Source organism: Furipterus horrens, unplaced genomic scaffold, assembly GCF_987537825.1.
Source record: "Furipterus horrens unplaced genomic scaffold, mFurHor1.1.pri manual_scaffold_17, whole genome shotgun sequence".
Taxonomy (NCBI): Eukaryota; Metazoa; Chordata; class Mammalia; order Chiroptera; family Furipteridae; genus Furipterus; species Furipterus horrens.
Genome location: NW_028327187.1, coordinates 116166072 through 116179979, shown reverse-complemented (window position 1 = coordinate 116179979; position 13908 = coordinate 116166072). Strand labels below are relative to the sequence as shown.

Here is a 13908-nt window from a genome sequence, read left to right as displayed (position 1 = left end):
GTTGGTGCCTCATTTTCATTCTCTCCCTCTAGACAAGCAGATGCCTGGTGTCCAGAAGCTAGGCCAGGAGCACACGGCGACCCGCGGCACCCAGCCCAGGGCTCGGAGCCACCCCATGCTCAGGAGGAAGCCGCAGAGGTGCCGCAGGAGGGCCGCAGCAGAGCCGGGACCCTGCCGTGTGACTACAGATACTCCGAGGACCGCACGCCGCTGGGCCCAGAATCGCATGCGCAGAGCGGCCTCTCGGGCCCGCACGTGCGAGGGCAGGACGCGTGGCCTGTGACTGCCACGTCGCTCGCCAAGAGACCTGCCCCGCAGAGGCCGCCGCCACCCAAGCGCGAGCCCAGACAGTTCCGGGGGCCAGCCAGTGCCACCCCCGCGGGAGCGCCTGCGGCCCATCAGCTGGCTGTGCCCGGCAAGCCCCTGCCCCCCCCACTGTCCGAGGCCCTGGAGGTGCGCGTGGACCGCCTGGGCCTCTCCCGCAGCCCCCGCGCCTTGTCGGAGAAGCCGAGTGGTGCGCAAGCCGCAGACTCCCCGAAGGCCGCCGGGGAGCAGGTCGGGCAGCATGTAGGGGAGCCCCCGACCTGTCCTACGCAGGAAGCCCTGGTCCCTCCCACGGTCCGGCCCCCGCCGCCGTCTGCCATGGAGACCTCTCGCTCTCCTTCTCCTCAGTTTGCCCCCCAGAAGCTGACGGACAAACCTCCCCTGCTCATCCAGGACGACAGTTCCACAAGGTACTGTCCTCGGGCGGTGGCCTCATGCCCTCTTCCACTGCCATCAGCTCCCTTCCGACCGCGGGAGGTTGGCGGCACTTGTAGCCTGGGCAGTGTGTGAGCGGAGCCTCGTATGCGCTCCCGACGTTGGGTGTCTGGTTGGTCCTGCAGACTCGCGTGGAGGGGAAACGGCTGCAGTGGTGCTGGCTTGTGGGGGAGCTGCCGTGCCCCACACGGCCGTGAAGGAGGTCGTAGACCCTCCTCCGTCCCCTTCCCTCAAGCCCCCAACCCCTATTGTCCGCGATACCCGCGGGCACCTGCAGAGCAGGGCTGTGTTTTTTCCCAAGCATTTCCTGTGTGTAATCAGAATCTGCTGTAACACAATCGCTGTGTTCCGTGTTCTCCAATACTTCCCTGCTCCTTTTCGTTAGTTTTTCATGTGAGATAGCGATGCTGGCACCCACCTTGTCCGAAAGCAGAAGGAGCAGGGCTCTCATCCCCCTGCTCTGGTGCCAGCATTTCTGGCACGCAGTTGTCAGTGGTGCCCGGGGACACAGTGGTCCGTGTCGGGCTGGGGGGCACCAGGACCGGCCAGTCAGGAGCTCTGACTGCTGACATTTTGGCCCCTCCTGTCTGCGTGCCTTTCAAGAAGCGAGAAGCAGAAGAAGTGGCCAGTTTTGGTCTCATTCTGAATGGAGGGCAGCGGGGACGATTTTGGCCCCTGGGGTTTGAGCCGTCCCAGCGGTGTCCCTGGGCGTTTTCCGGAAGCCTGTTTCTGGGCCTGGCCCTGTGTGAGAGTGACCAGGTGGCAGGAGGGGTGCTTGGGTCCTTTGCTCGGGGTGACTACCGCTGTTGACCCTGACGTTGTGTTTGATGGAGTCTCCCGAGTGGGGCGTGGAGTGGCCCCTAGCCAGAACAGCGTGCTGGCTGACCCGCTCAGGGACCGGCTGTGTGTGTAGAACTGGAGGGGCTGTGTAGTGCTGGGGGCTGGCTTCTGCAGGCGGCAGGTGACGCACCTGCGGGGAGGTGCCTTCTGAGGTCCACCGAGCCCCATAGGGGTCACTGGGCTTTGGCCCTCGTCCTCACCCCCCCCCCCACCCGGTGCCTTTTGATAAGGATTTGATGTGATCTGCCTGCGGTAAGGTCTCACCCTCATCTTCTGCTCACTTTGAAACGAACGTTTCTTAAGCTCTTTGTGTGGCGGCCGGGACAGTTTTCAGTGATTAGACATGACCGGGAAGAGATGCTTTGTTCGGAAGTTACGTTCACCCGTGACTGTCCTGCTGCCCTTGTTTGTTTTCCTGGTACTTCTTCCCTCATTGGAAATTGCGCCTCTGCGCAATGATCCGGGTTAGTAAACGCGGCGTGAAGAGGCGGAAGCGGGGGTCTTGTTCGCTGTTGCTTGGATGACATACCCGAATTTTCTCTCCGAAGCTTAGCCACGTCTACATGGTATTTTCTCCATAGTTAGCCTGTAAAGAATTATTTTTAATCCTCATCCAAGGATATGCTTATTGATTTTGAGAGAGAGGAAGAGGGAGAGAGAGAAACATCAATTGGTTGCCTCCTGTATGTGCCCTAACCAGGGATCGAACCCACAACCTATGTGCCCTGACCGAGAATTGAACCCATGAGCTTTTGGTGCCTGGGTCCATGCTCCAACCAGCTGAGCCGCCCGGCCAGGACTGCACAGTTAGGCTTTTAAAATGTGCTCAGAACGGCGGCGTTATAAGGATGGTATATGAACACCTCTGTGAAACACGCCTGCTCTTAATCATTTGCACTGAGGAGGAGAATACGCAGTTAGTTGTTCCGTTTGCACCTGCACAGCACAGCCTTGTGAACGGGGGAAGCTCTGTCCAGCAGTGACAACGTGAGCACAGCGTTCACTTTCGAGCCTTGAGCGTGCCTTGTGCTCCGTGAAACTGGGTCTCTCAGGGTCGCTTTGCAGAAGGAAGCTTAATAAGCCCCCGAGTCAGAAGTAACTTGGGAGTTGTGGTGCTTTTGGCTTTCTTCTTTTCTTGCTTCCCGAGCACCACTAGGTGGCGCCCTCCCACCGATATGCCCTTTAACAATACTTGGGACAGCGTTTTCTCCGGTGGCCGTCCCCTGCAGGGCCTCCCAGGGTTCGATCCCGTGAGGTGCCGCCGAGGGCACCAGCTGCCATTCGGGGTGTCGGGAACGCAGCCCCGTTGGCCAGACTCTTCCTTTCCATTTTCTCTCTCTTTCCTGTGGGTGCTCTGGGTGCCTCTCCAGCTTCTTGTACTAAGAAACTATTTTCTTAAAGGAAAAGTGTGGCCCTGGAAGGGTGGCTCAGTTAGTTGGAGCACAGACTTCATGCACCACAAGGTTGCAGGTTCGATTCCCATCAGGACATGTGCCAAGGTTGTGGGTTCGATCCTTGGTCAGGGTGCGTATGGGAGGAAACCAATTGTTTTCTCTCTCTCTCTCTCTCTCTCTCTCTCTCTCGTTTTCTCCCTCTAAAATTAGTCAAGATTTGCTTGGGTGGGGATTTAAAAAAAAAAAACAAGGGAGAAGTGTGTGCTTAGTGAGTGGTTTCTAATAATCCAGAAGCAGCGCTCCTGCGTCTGTGGCGAGGCCCTGGCCTTCCTGGTAGAACCAGCCATGCACATGGAGGCCTCACGTGTGGGAATGCAGGTGGGGAGGGACCCCCGCCGGTCTCTGCGCCTGGGTGGGAGTCTGGCCTGGGTGCGCGTGCCCCATCTCAGCTGGCTTGTCCCTCGGCAGGATCGAGCGGGTGATTGAGAACACCACGGTGAAGATGGTGCCCATCAAGATTGTGCACGCGGAGAGCCAGCCCGAGAAGGAGAGCCGCCAGGCCCTGGCCCGCGCCGCGGAGCTGCCTGCGCTGCCCAGCGGGCTGGAGCGGGACCAGATCAAGACGCTGAGCACTTCGGAGCAGTCCTACTCGCGCTTCTGCCTGTACAGCCGCCCAGGCGCCGGGCTTGAGCCCCAGCCCCGCGCCCAGCCCCCCGGCGCCCCCGACGGCCGGGCCTCCCCACCCGCGCTCAGCTACGTAAAGGCCAGAGAGAGGACGGCGGAGGACCTCAAGTCAGAGGAGCTCGCCCGCGAGATTGTGGGGAAGGACAAGTCCCTGGCTGACATCCTGCACCCCAGCGTGAAGATCAGGACCACCATGGACCTGATGGAGGGCATCTTCCCCAAGGATGAGCACCTGCTGGAGGAAGCTCAGCAGCGGAGGAAACTGCTCCCCAAGATCCCCTCGCCCAGAACCACAGAGGAGAAGTGAGTGGCAGCTGCCCTCTGTGCTGGGGTGGGCCATGCAGTTCTGCTGGGCCGGGGGTGGTGGGGACCTCAGGTGTTTGTGTATTTTCATGATTGCTTTTGGGGAGAGCGGGAGTTCCTAAGGACTGACCCCGGTGCCTAGCACATTTTGCCTACTTGTGACCCTCCTAAAAGAGAAGGTCAGGTGTTTTGGACCCTGTTCCTGGGCATGGTGGCCTTGGCAAAGGCATGGTGTGCCGGAGGTCCTCAGGTCTTCTTGGTTCGAGGCCCGGGTCGTTTCTGGGGCTGTTCGCAGAGCTCTTTCCTCATAGCACCACGGTACTCAGTGGGACCGTCGTCTCCCCGCAGGGGACAGTTAGCAGTGTCCGGATACAGTTTTCCTTGTCAGTCGTGGGAGAGAGGCTCCTGCCATCAGGTGCTGATAGCGCAGACGCGCTTCTGAACACCCTGCAGAGCACACAGCATGCCCTGCTGCAGAGGGGTCTGCCCAGTGTCACAGTGCTGCGGTCAGGACCCCTGTCCCAGCAGGAGGGACGACTGATACACACCAGACCTGTTTACCGGAGAGGGGGTGCAGCTGGGTGTGTATCGTCGTGAAGGCTCCAGTTTAGATTGGCTTCGTGTAGCCCACGCCTACCCCTAGGCGGTCGTTGGCCCGCAGCGGTGCGCAGGGGCCTGGCTTGCCTTTGCTGATGTTCCCTGTCTCCATGTGACAGTGGGCTGCAGGCCCAGCACAGAGCAGCAGACGAGAAACATGTGGCATGCCAGGGGCCAGAGGAGTGGGGAGCCAGCCTGGCCGCTGCTAGGAGGGGGCAGGATGTGTCTCATGAACGTGGCACTTGGGCCGTCCTCACGGGCCTCGGCCGCTGCCAGGGACGAGCATCTCTGTCTGCTCTCTTCCCTCCGGGGCGCAGGCTTTCAGACATCCCGGTTTATGGACGTTTCCGCCCTTTTAGAAACCCTGTGCCTTAGAGCTCATGAGTGTGCCCCTGGCCAGGTATGTGTAGTCCTGACTTGTCACCTACATCTTCCTGCTCTGGCTGTGCCATCGCCCTGGCCGGTGCCCGTCCGCGGTGTCCCAGGCTGCTGGGCTGATGGCGCATCAGAGCGAACGGTTGTGGCTAACTGACGTTGTGACATTTTGACCCAGACGAGAGGAGCCAAGCGTGCCTGTGGCCGTGTCCCTGGCCACCAACTCTACCTACTACAGTACATCCGCCCCCAAGGCAGAGCTGCTGATTAAGATGAAGGATCTGCAAGGGCAGCAGGAGTCGGAGGAGGATGCAGGGACTGACTTGGATCATGACCTGTCTGTGAAGAAGGTAGGGAAGCAGAACGGCAAATGGGAACGCACTCGGAGGCAGGCAGGGGCGGGCTGCCACGCGCCACGTGGCGGGGTGTTTGTGTCGGGCTCTTGTCCAGGACAGTGATGGCCGGGGCTGTCATAGGAAGCCCTAGCGGTTAGTCTGTTCTGGACCGGGTCCTTTCCACCAGGATCTGTGCTACCCTTTGGTAATGAGACCCGACGGTCAATTAGCTAAGTGGGCCTTGGCTCAGTCGGTTAGACTATCGTCCCATAGACCAGAAGGTTGGGTGTTTGATTCCTGGTCAGGGCACATGCCCGGCTTGCAGGCTCAGTCCCTAGTCAGGGAGCCTTCAACTAAAAAAATGTCCTTGGGTGAGGATTTAAAAAAAATTTTGCTAAATAGGCACCATTTCCTTTCGTTTTAAGTTCAGCTGATATGTCCTTTCTCTCCTGATCAAAATCTGGGGAAATAACTGTGTGCCCTTCAGCGAGTCACATGTCCTCTTTGAATATCAAGTTCAAATATCTATAATCCGATGATCCTGACTCCAACAGTGGATTGTAAGGTGCTCGCTTAACAGAAAAGCACCCTTTGATCGACTCCAAGAACTCCTCCAGGCACTTGGGGATATGGCGGCAGTGAAAACAGAACCGAGCCCTTCCTTCCTGGGGGGCCTGTGCATTCTCATGGGACAGGTGGGTAGACAGCCAACACATAGACAAAGAAGTGCAAGCCCTTGCCAGGTAGCTGGGTTGCTTAGAGCGCAGTACCAATATGTCAAGGTTGTAGGTTCAATTCCCAGCAGGGCAGATACAAGAATCTGCCAATGAATGCAGGAAAAAGTGGAACAACAAATCAGTGTTTCTCTCTCCCTCCTCGCTTTCTAAAATCAATCAATAAAACAATTTTTTAAAAATGAAATGTACAACAGGAGGCCAGCAAACCATGGCCCATGGGCACAAACTGGCCCTGTACCTCCTTTGTAAATAAAGTTGTATTGAAACAGGGCCACGTGCCTTTCTGTGTGTCTGGTCCGGTGGCTTTTGCACTAGACCAGCAGAGTTGACTCCTTGGCCTGTAAGGTCTAAAATATTTACTTTCTGGCCCTTTCCAGAGAAAGTTGGTCAACTTTTTAGTAGGTCAGGTGGTGAGCAAATTCAAACAGGGTGAAGGGAGAGAAGTAGACAAAGGAATGTCATTGCTGACAGGGTCTGATCAGTTGCCTCCTGTACACACCCCGACTGGGGATCGAAACTGCAACCTTCTTTGGTGTACAGTTTGATGCTTTAACGAACTAAGCCACGTGGCCAGGGCTTGTCTCAATTTTTAATTGCTAATTGTAGGTAGAGAACACTTTTATTATTTAAATATTTCATTTATTTTTAGAGAGGGAGGAAGGGAGAAATAGAGGGAGAGAAACATTAATGGGTGGTTGCTTCTTGCATACCTCCAGCTGGGAACCTGGCCTGCAACGCAGGCATGTGCCCTGACTGGGACTTGAACTGGCGACCGTTTGGTTCACAGGCTGGCGCTCAATCCATTGAGCCACACCAGTTAGGGCAGAGGATCTTTTTAATCATTGGATTCAGTACTGGATGCAAGACTCAATACCCTCTGTACACGTAAATCTTTAAATTGGGAACTCCTAAAATAAGAAGCACACAGTTTCACATAGACGCTGCGAATTTCTGCAAAGATCTAGGTTGAGATCAGGTTTTCTGGGAAGAGCCTGGAGGGTGTCAACTTCTCTGTAATCTGGTATCACATTAAGAAGGCGAGAATAGGTTTATTTTATGTCTAAATTAAATGCCAATGATTTGAGCAGGCGTCATTGTTCTTCCCTGGTCTTACACGCCCTCTGTGGTTGGAGGATGCGGGGTCCCCTCTGTGGAGACCGCGCCGTGCCGCAGCGGCCGGAGGGCCGGGTGTGGTGGCCCTGACGGTGTGTGCACTCGCCCTGTGCCCCGCAGCAGGAGCTCATCGACAGCATTGGCCGCAAGCTGCAGGTGCTCCGGGAAGCCCGTGAGAGCCTGCTGGAGGACATCCAGGCCAATAACGCCCTTGGGGACGAGGTGGAGGCCATCGCCAAGGACGTCTGCAAGCCCAACGAATTCGACAAGTTCCGCATGTTCATTGGGGACCTGGACAAAGTGGTGAACCTCCTGCTGTCCCTGTCAGGCCGCCTGGCCCGGGTGGAGAATGCCCTCAATAACTTGGATGACGACACGTCTCCTGGTGACCGGGTATGTACAACCACGACCGCATCTGACCTGGAAACTGCGGGGTGGGGGGGTGGGGGGGGAGGTCGCTCTTCAGGTGTCGGTGTTGAGGGAGCGAATGCCTTGCAGCCTCACACAGAGGCCTGCCCACGTCTTCGTACAGGATGCTGTGGAAACAGGGAGGGCCCTCGCTTTCTGTGATAGAGAGATAATGCGGTCCCCCTGGTACTGGGCTCCATCACTCCCGCTGCACAGCATCCCTGGGTGCAGGTGGGCCGTTGCCCACTTCTTGTACAGCCGCCCCCCCCTCCCACGTTGCGTGGCCCGGTGGAGGCACCAGTCAGTGGTCAGGTCTCCAGTGCACCGGTATTGGATGAGCAGCTGCACGTGGGCCTGGGGAAGCTCAGGTTTTTAGAGACAGGCATGCCGATGAGTTCGGAGATGTGGAGGAGGTTTTTGAAGGCCCCTTTCATGTTTCCAGATAGGAGATAAGCACTCGAACAGACACATGAAGTCGCCCCCATAATGTCTGCAGTGCCAAGTAACAATAGAGCCCAGCCGGGCTGAACCTGAACTGGATTTCCAGAATCCACTACCATCCCTTCCCTTTTGGATTGGAATGCATGGGCTTAGCCTCACCTTTTTCCACCGAAGCATGCTACACCTTTGTTTCAGAAGCACCTGAGGTGTATGTGGCCACCAGGACTGGGCAGCACACCCTGGAATGGTATTTGCTCAGGGGCACTTCCCTGAATCTGCACACCCAGAGCAGCTTCTGTTTGCAGCCACTGCTGAAGGACATGCCGCTTTACTGAGCTCTTGCTCTGTTGGCACAGTGCAAAGTATCTCCTGGATGCTGGCCTGTGGCCGTGGCTAGCAGTCCTCAGCCCAGGTGCAAGGCAGGAGGTGGCTAACAGTCCTCAGCCCAGGTGCAAGGCAGCAGGTGACTAACAATCCTCAGCCCAGGTGCAAGGCAGGAGGTGGCTAACAGTCCTCAGCCCAGGTGCAAGGCAGCAGGTGGCTAACAATCCTCAGCCCAGGTGCAAGGCAGCAGGTGGCTAACAATCCTCAGCCCAGGTGCAAGGCAGCAGGTGGCTAACAATCCTCAGCGCCGGTGCAAGGCAGCAGGTGGCTAACAGTCCTCAGCCCAGGTGCAAGGCAGGAGGTGGCTAACAATCCTCAGCCCAGGTGCACGGCAGCAGGTGGCTAACAGTCCTCAGCCCAGGTGCACGGCAGCAGGTGGCTAACAGTCCTCAGCCCAGGTGCAAGGCAGCAGGTGGCTAACAATCCTCAGCCCAGGTGCAAGGCAGGAGGTGGCTAACAATCCTCAGCGCCGGTGCAAGGCAGCAGGTGGCTAACAGTCCTCAGCCCAGGTGCACGGCAGCAGGTGGCTAACAGTCCTCAGCCCAGGTGCAAGGCAGCAGGTGGCTAACAATCCTCAGCCCAGGTGCAAGGCAGGAGGTGGCTAACAATCCTCAGCGCCGGTGCAAGGCAGCAGGTGGCTAACAGTCCTCAGCCCAGGTGCACGGCAGCAGGTGGCTAACAGTCCTCAGCCCAGGTGCAAGGCAGCAGGTGGCTAACAGTCCTCAGCCCAGGTGCAAGGCAGGAGGTGGCTAACAATCCTCAGCGCCAGTGCAAGGCAGCAGGTGGCTAACAGTCCTCAGCCCAGGTGCACGGCAGCAGGTGGCTAACAATCCTCAGCCCAGGTGCAAGGCATGAGGTGGCTAGCAGTCCTCAGGCCCGGTACAAGGCAGGAAGTGTCTTAACAATCCTCAGGCCAGGTGTAAGGCATGAGGTGGCTAGCCCAGGTGCAAGGGAGCAGGGTAAGAGGCAGCCTGTGACATCCAAGTAAAAAGGAGAAAGCCGCACCAAGGAAAGGAATTTGTGCCCTTACTGCCAGGCGACATTGGAATTTGCTTCATGTTTTCCTTTGTCCATGTTCGTGAGACTTGGGGCCACTGGGAACTGAGGCCTGTGTTCTGCGGTCACAGAGGGCAACTGTGGGTGCCACATTTTGGGAATGGGGATGTTGTGTCCCAGAGCAGGACCCTGGTAAGGAGTGAGAGCCGCTGCCACCCGAACAGCCCGAGAGTCTCTCCCCCCAACGCCCCTCCCCCCACGCCCTCCTTGTCCTGGTCTCCAGCTGCCCCCACAACCTCCTTCTCCTGCCAGAAAGGTTTAGAAATCCTCCCTGAAATGCCTTCAGAATCTATTCCTTTTGCCACCATAGCGTCACAGGAAGGCAGGTAGGATCCCTAAGTCCCTTGCACCTGTGGAGTGTCTCCGAATTCTGTTGTTTTCAGTGTGTTGATTGCTCTTGTCCCGGTCGGGGCGATTTCTTTTAGCTGCTGGGAGCCGTGCAGGTGGGAGAGGCCCCAGAGGCGCTGGGCGGGAGGGCGACGGCCAGGCTGGGCCTGCAGCAGCCGCGAGTTCATCCTGCGCACGTTCTCCGTAGCTCTGTGCCGGCCCCATCAGGGCGTCCGCTGGAGCCCTGTTTTCACCCTGGTCCTTCACAGCTTTGTGTCTTCCTCTGTCCCCAGCAATCGCTGCTGGAGAAGCAGCGGGTCCTCATCCAACAGCACGAGGACGCCAAGGAGCTCAAGGAGAACCTAGACCGCCGGGAGCGCATCGTGTTCGACATCCTGGCCAGTTACCTGCGGGACGAGAGCCTGGCGGACTACGAGTACTTCGTGAAGATGAAGTCGGCCCTCATCATCGAGCAGCGGGAGCTGGAGGACAAGATCCACCTGGGCGAGGAGCAGCTCCGGTGCTTGGTGGACAGCCTGCAGCCCGAGAGGGGCAAGTGACAGGCTCGTCCCCGGTGGGGGATGGACACCGGCCTTGGCGCCGCGGTGCCCAGGAGGCCTGTGAAACGCCAGCCTGTGTGTGTGTCCTGTAGCGAGAGCCCTCCCGCAGCGAAGCGGCTGTGAGAGACGCAGGAACTCGCGTGTATGTCTGGGATGAGTTGGGGATGCTCCTGGTTGCCCTTCGGAACGCTGAGCCGAGCGGCCCTCTGTCAGCCGTTCCCCTTTATGAGCAACCGGACGTGGCGCCGGGCGGCGGGGCGTGGCGGGTGTCTGCGGTGCAGACCTCGGGCTCCAGGCCCGTAGCGCACGCGGGGGCCCGTGGGCAGCCGTCAGGGTGCCCTGCCTGCTCCAGAGCCGCTGAGCCAGCCGCGCAGGAAGCGACTGAGGGCGTCTGCAGGGGCCGGAGAGGGGAAACCCTGCCCCCATCTTCTGTGATTCCGCCGGGCCAGGGGCCGCCCTGTGTTCTCCGCATCCGTCCCACGGCGTCAGCCTTCAGTGTCTGTCGTGCAATGCTGTTCACCTGACCTAGCACAAACCCTGATGATGATGGTGATAATTTATTAACGTTTTATAGAGGTGAAGACTTCCCAAGTGGTTGCAGACCAACTGTGAAATGCATAACCTCCGTGTTAGGTTCGCCCGTGCTAAAGTGGTGGAAACGGGGAGCATGCTTTAGCACTGAGCATGCTTTAACACAGATGCACAGTGCCGATTCCGTGAATTCACCTCCCCCGGCGGCACGGGGGCAGGTGTTTCCCTGCAGCGTGAAATGACTCGGTTAAATGTGTGTCTGCTCGTCCTGTGCTTGCTAGATATTTTGTCTCGTGAGACCAATGGGAAATTTCTTAAATTACTTTTCCCCCAGAACGTGTATTGTGTGTGTGTAGGGTCATTAATGGTAACTGGCTATTTTCTGTTTTTGTCTCTTTAAATCGGTCAGCATGCCGTGAAGGCCCTGATCCATTTACTGTAAGTACCCTGCCTCCTGCTTTTCAGAGGTCCCATCGACGGTGCAACTTTGCCACCAAGTTTACAGAGTTTGTGCCCTTTTGAGGGGTTGACATTGCAAGATTCTAAAATGAGTCTATTCACGTAAAAAAAGAAAAACACACTGTCTTGCTCTCCATTTCTGGCTGACAAGTCACAGGCTGGGAGAAGATATTGGCAGGTCACATATGGGGCAAAGGGGCTATCTCCAGAATGTATCAGGAATTCTATAAAAATCTACCATCAGAAAACAAACAGCCCAGCTGGAAACGTGGGCGAAAGACTTCGCCAGAGAGGATCTGTGCGTGGCAAATAAGCACAGTGGGAAGAGGGGGAACCGCCCATGGCTTGATGATTAGTTACGTATCTCACCTAAATCATCGTAGATCAGCTGGGTCTCTTCACGGATGTGCATTGGATTAAATGCGTGGTTCACGGGGGGAGGACCCCTTGAATGAGTTCACGTCAAGGGAACATTTGGACGTTTGTTTGATGTTGGAGGGTCGTTTTAATACCCAGTTGCCCTTATTCCCATACAAGAAGTTTTCCAGCAGGTGGCGAGATGTCTCCTTGTCAGCAGTGACCAGCGCCTTAACAAAATACACACCCACACACACACACACACACACACACACACGCAGCAATGTCTTAGGACATAGGTCCAGTCCAACACTTCAGGAGCCACAGGCGCTGAGCCAGACGGGCAAGCTTCGCTAACGCAGGCAATAAGCCTCTTTCTGGCAACCGATCCACGCCCAGAAGGCGGATCCCTTCTCAGGCGTTTTCATTCCTACTAAGTTAAGCTCTGTGACTTGAAAACCTTGCCAGTGAAGTGCCCTCCTTTCCACTCGGGTGCTGGCTGTGAAAACGGGCCGTGTCAGAAAAGGTCCAGCTAGCTGGTCCCGCCCGGTCCTCTGTTCGTCTCCGTCCCTCGGGGGGACAACCACGCTCATTTCCACGTGTCCGGTGGTTCATCGAGACAAAGCTTTGATCTGTGATTCCTTCCCCTCCAGTACAGTATTGTCGTGGTTTTGGTGATATCTGTGTCAAATGCGAATAACTGAACGTGTGTGTCTGTGTGTGGCCTCTGGATGTCGCCCGAGAACTTGGTTATACATAGCAATATGTAGTAGTGCTGTGGCTGTTGACCTCCTCAGCGTCTCAGTAGCAGGGACGCAGAGATGCCAGCACGTGGATGTACATACACAACCTTGTATATAATTATATTATTGCCCAGAAACCCTGTCTGGTGCTACTGTGGGGCCCTTGGCGTTCTTGGAGGGGGGGTGGCTGAGCCCGTGATGTGGCTCCGCAGTAGCGTGCTCTGATGGTGGGTGGGCCCGGGCCCGTGCGTCACTGCGGAGAACACACACAGGTGTCATGCCCGACACTTACCTCTCAGCACGTCCTCCTGCTTGACTGCCATGAAATAAACGGTGTCTCGGAGTGCACGGCGCATGTGTCTCGTTTATCTATGTGACGACCCCTTTCTGGAACAATCAGAAAGTCTTCCCTGTAGGTCAGATTCCTAAACCATTATTGATTCGTTGAGGGATGTGTAACTGTTTATGCCAGTCGATACATAAGGCGGATCCGTTCGCAGTCCGAAAGCATTGGGGTTGGTGGGGGCGTGGGGGGGTGACATCAGGCTGCACAGCTGTGTGACCTATGTCTTATGACCCAAGTCTTGTGAGCCATTGGTGACCATGTGCAGGGTCTTGTCCCTGAGCCCCCGTGTGCTCAAGCTCACAGAGAATCATCTGTACTTTGGCATAGGCTGTCAGACTTGTTTGGGACCTGCCGAGTTGGGTACAGAGACACAGTCAAGGACATGGGCACATGTCACTTGCTCCATGTTCAGTCCTGGTGGTTGTACTGTCCCCGGTCTGCACCCTCCCAGCACCCTCTCTGTTGTCTGCATGTCCCATTAAGAAAAAATAAGGAAACCAGGGCACAGTGTGTTTATTCTGGGAAAGGCTGCATCTGAAGTCACAGCCACTTGCAGAAATGGGCCCCCCAAACCCGAGCTGTGTTGTCTGCACGCTGCAACATCTCCCCCACATCCCGCAATGTCGTGGCAGTGCTACCACCACCGAGACAGAGAGAGGGAGAGGTGACGTCACTGAAACTGTCTCTGGTGAGTTTCACCGAACCACAGGGTTCTGCAAGCTCATTGCTGGCCCCGTGAGGGCCTAGGAAGGACCAGGCTGTGAGGGAGAGGCCCTGGGGCTTAGGTTTAAACCTGGTTGTAGGACTTAACTGGTTAAGTAGCATCCTGCAGCCACGTCAAGAGGCATTGTCAGCACCATTGGCAGCCCCGGGAATGAGACATGGACTCTGGATGTAGGGGCTCCAAGAGACACAACCCCCTTCGGAGAAGGTCTTGCCAGGAATACATCGCACAAACCCCAAGGGAGGGAAAGTCTTTCAAAACAAAACCTAGCGGTTCTCTTAAAAGCTGCCAAGGTGGTGAAAAGTGATGGCAGATAAACCGATGCACAGGTCAAAATTGGAGGACAGGTAGGTACCTGCCGACAGGGAGACGCCTGCTCCCGAATGAGTCATCAGATGGCAGGAGTGATGGGACTTGGGTCTGTGGGTCACGTCG

The 13908-nt window shown here is 56.8% G+C and overlaps 1 protein-coding gene across 3 annotated transcripts in view; it reads left to right on the top strand.

Annotated features, from left to right (window-relative positions):
• LOC149991894 (protein Shroom2-like) overlaps positions 1-10815 on the top strand; it is a 93389-nt gene extending 82574 nt beyond the window's left edge. For 2 of the 3 annotated variants that reach the window (XM_090265163.1, XM_090265166.1), the window contains 5 exons: positions 33-734; positions 3462-3980; positions 5131-5302; positions 7258-7530; positions 10047-10815. In XM_090265163.1, the coding sequence (XP_090121289.1) occupies positions 33-734; positions 3462-3980; positions 5131-5302; positions 7258-7530; positions 10047-10313 (1933 nt within the window). In that variant the 3' untranslated portion in view covers positions 10314-10815. The remainder of the gene's footprint in view (positions 1-32; positions 735-3461; positions 3981-5130; positions 5303-7257; positions 7531-10046) is intronic. The other variant, XM_090265164.1, reaches the window with a different exon arrangement.
• The last annotated feature ends 3093 nt before the right edge of the window (positions 10816-13908 follow it).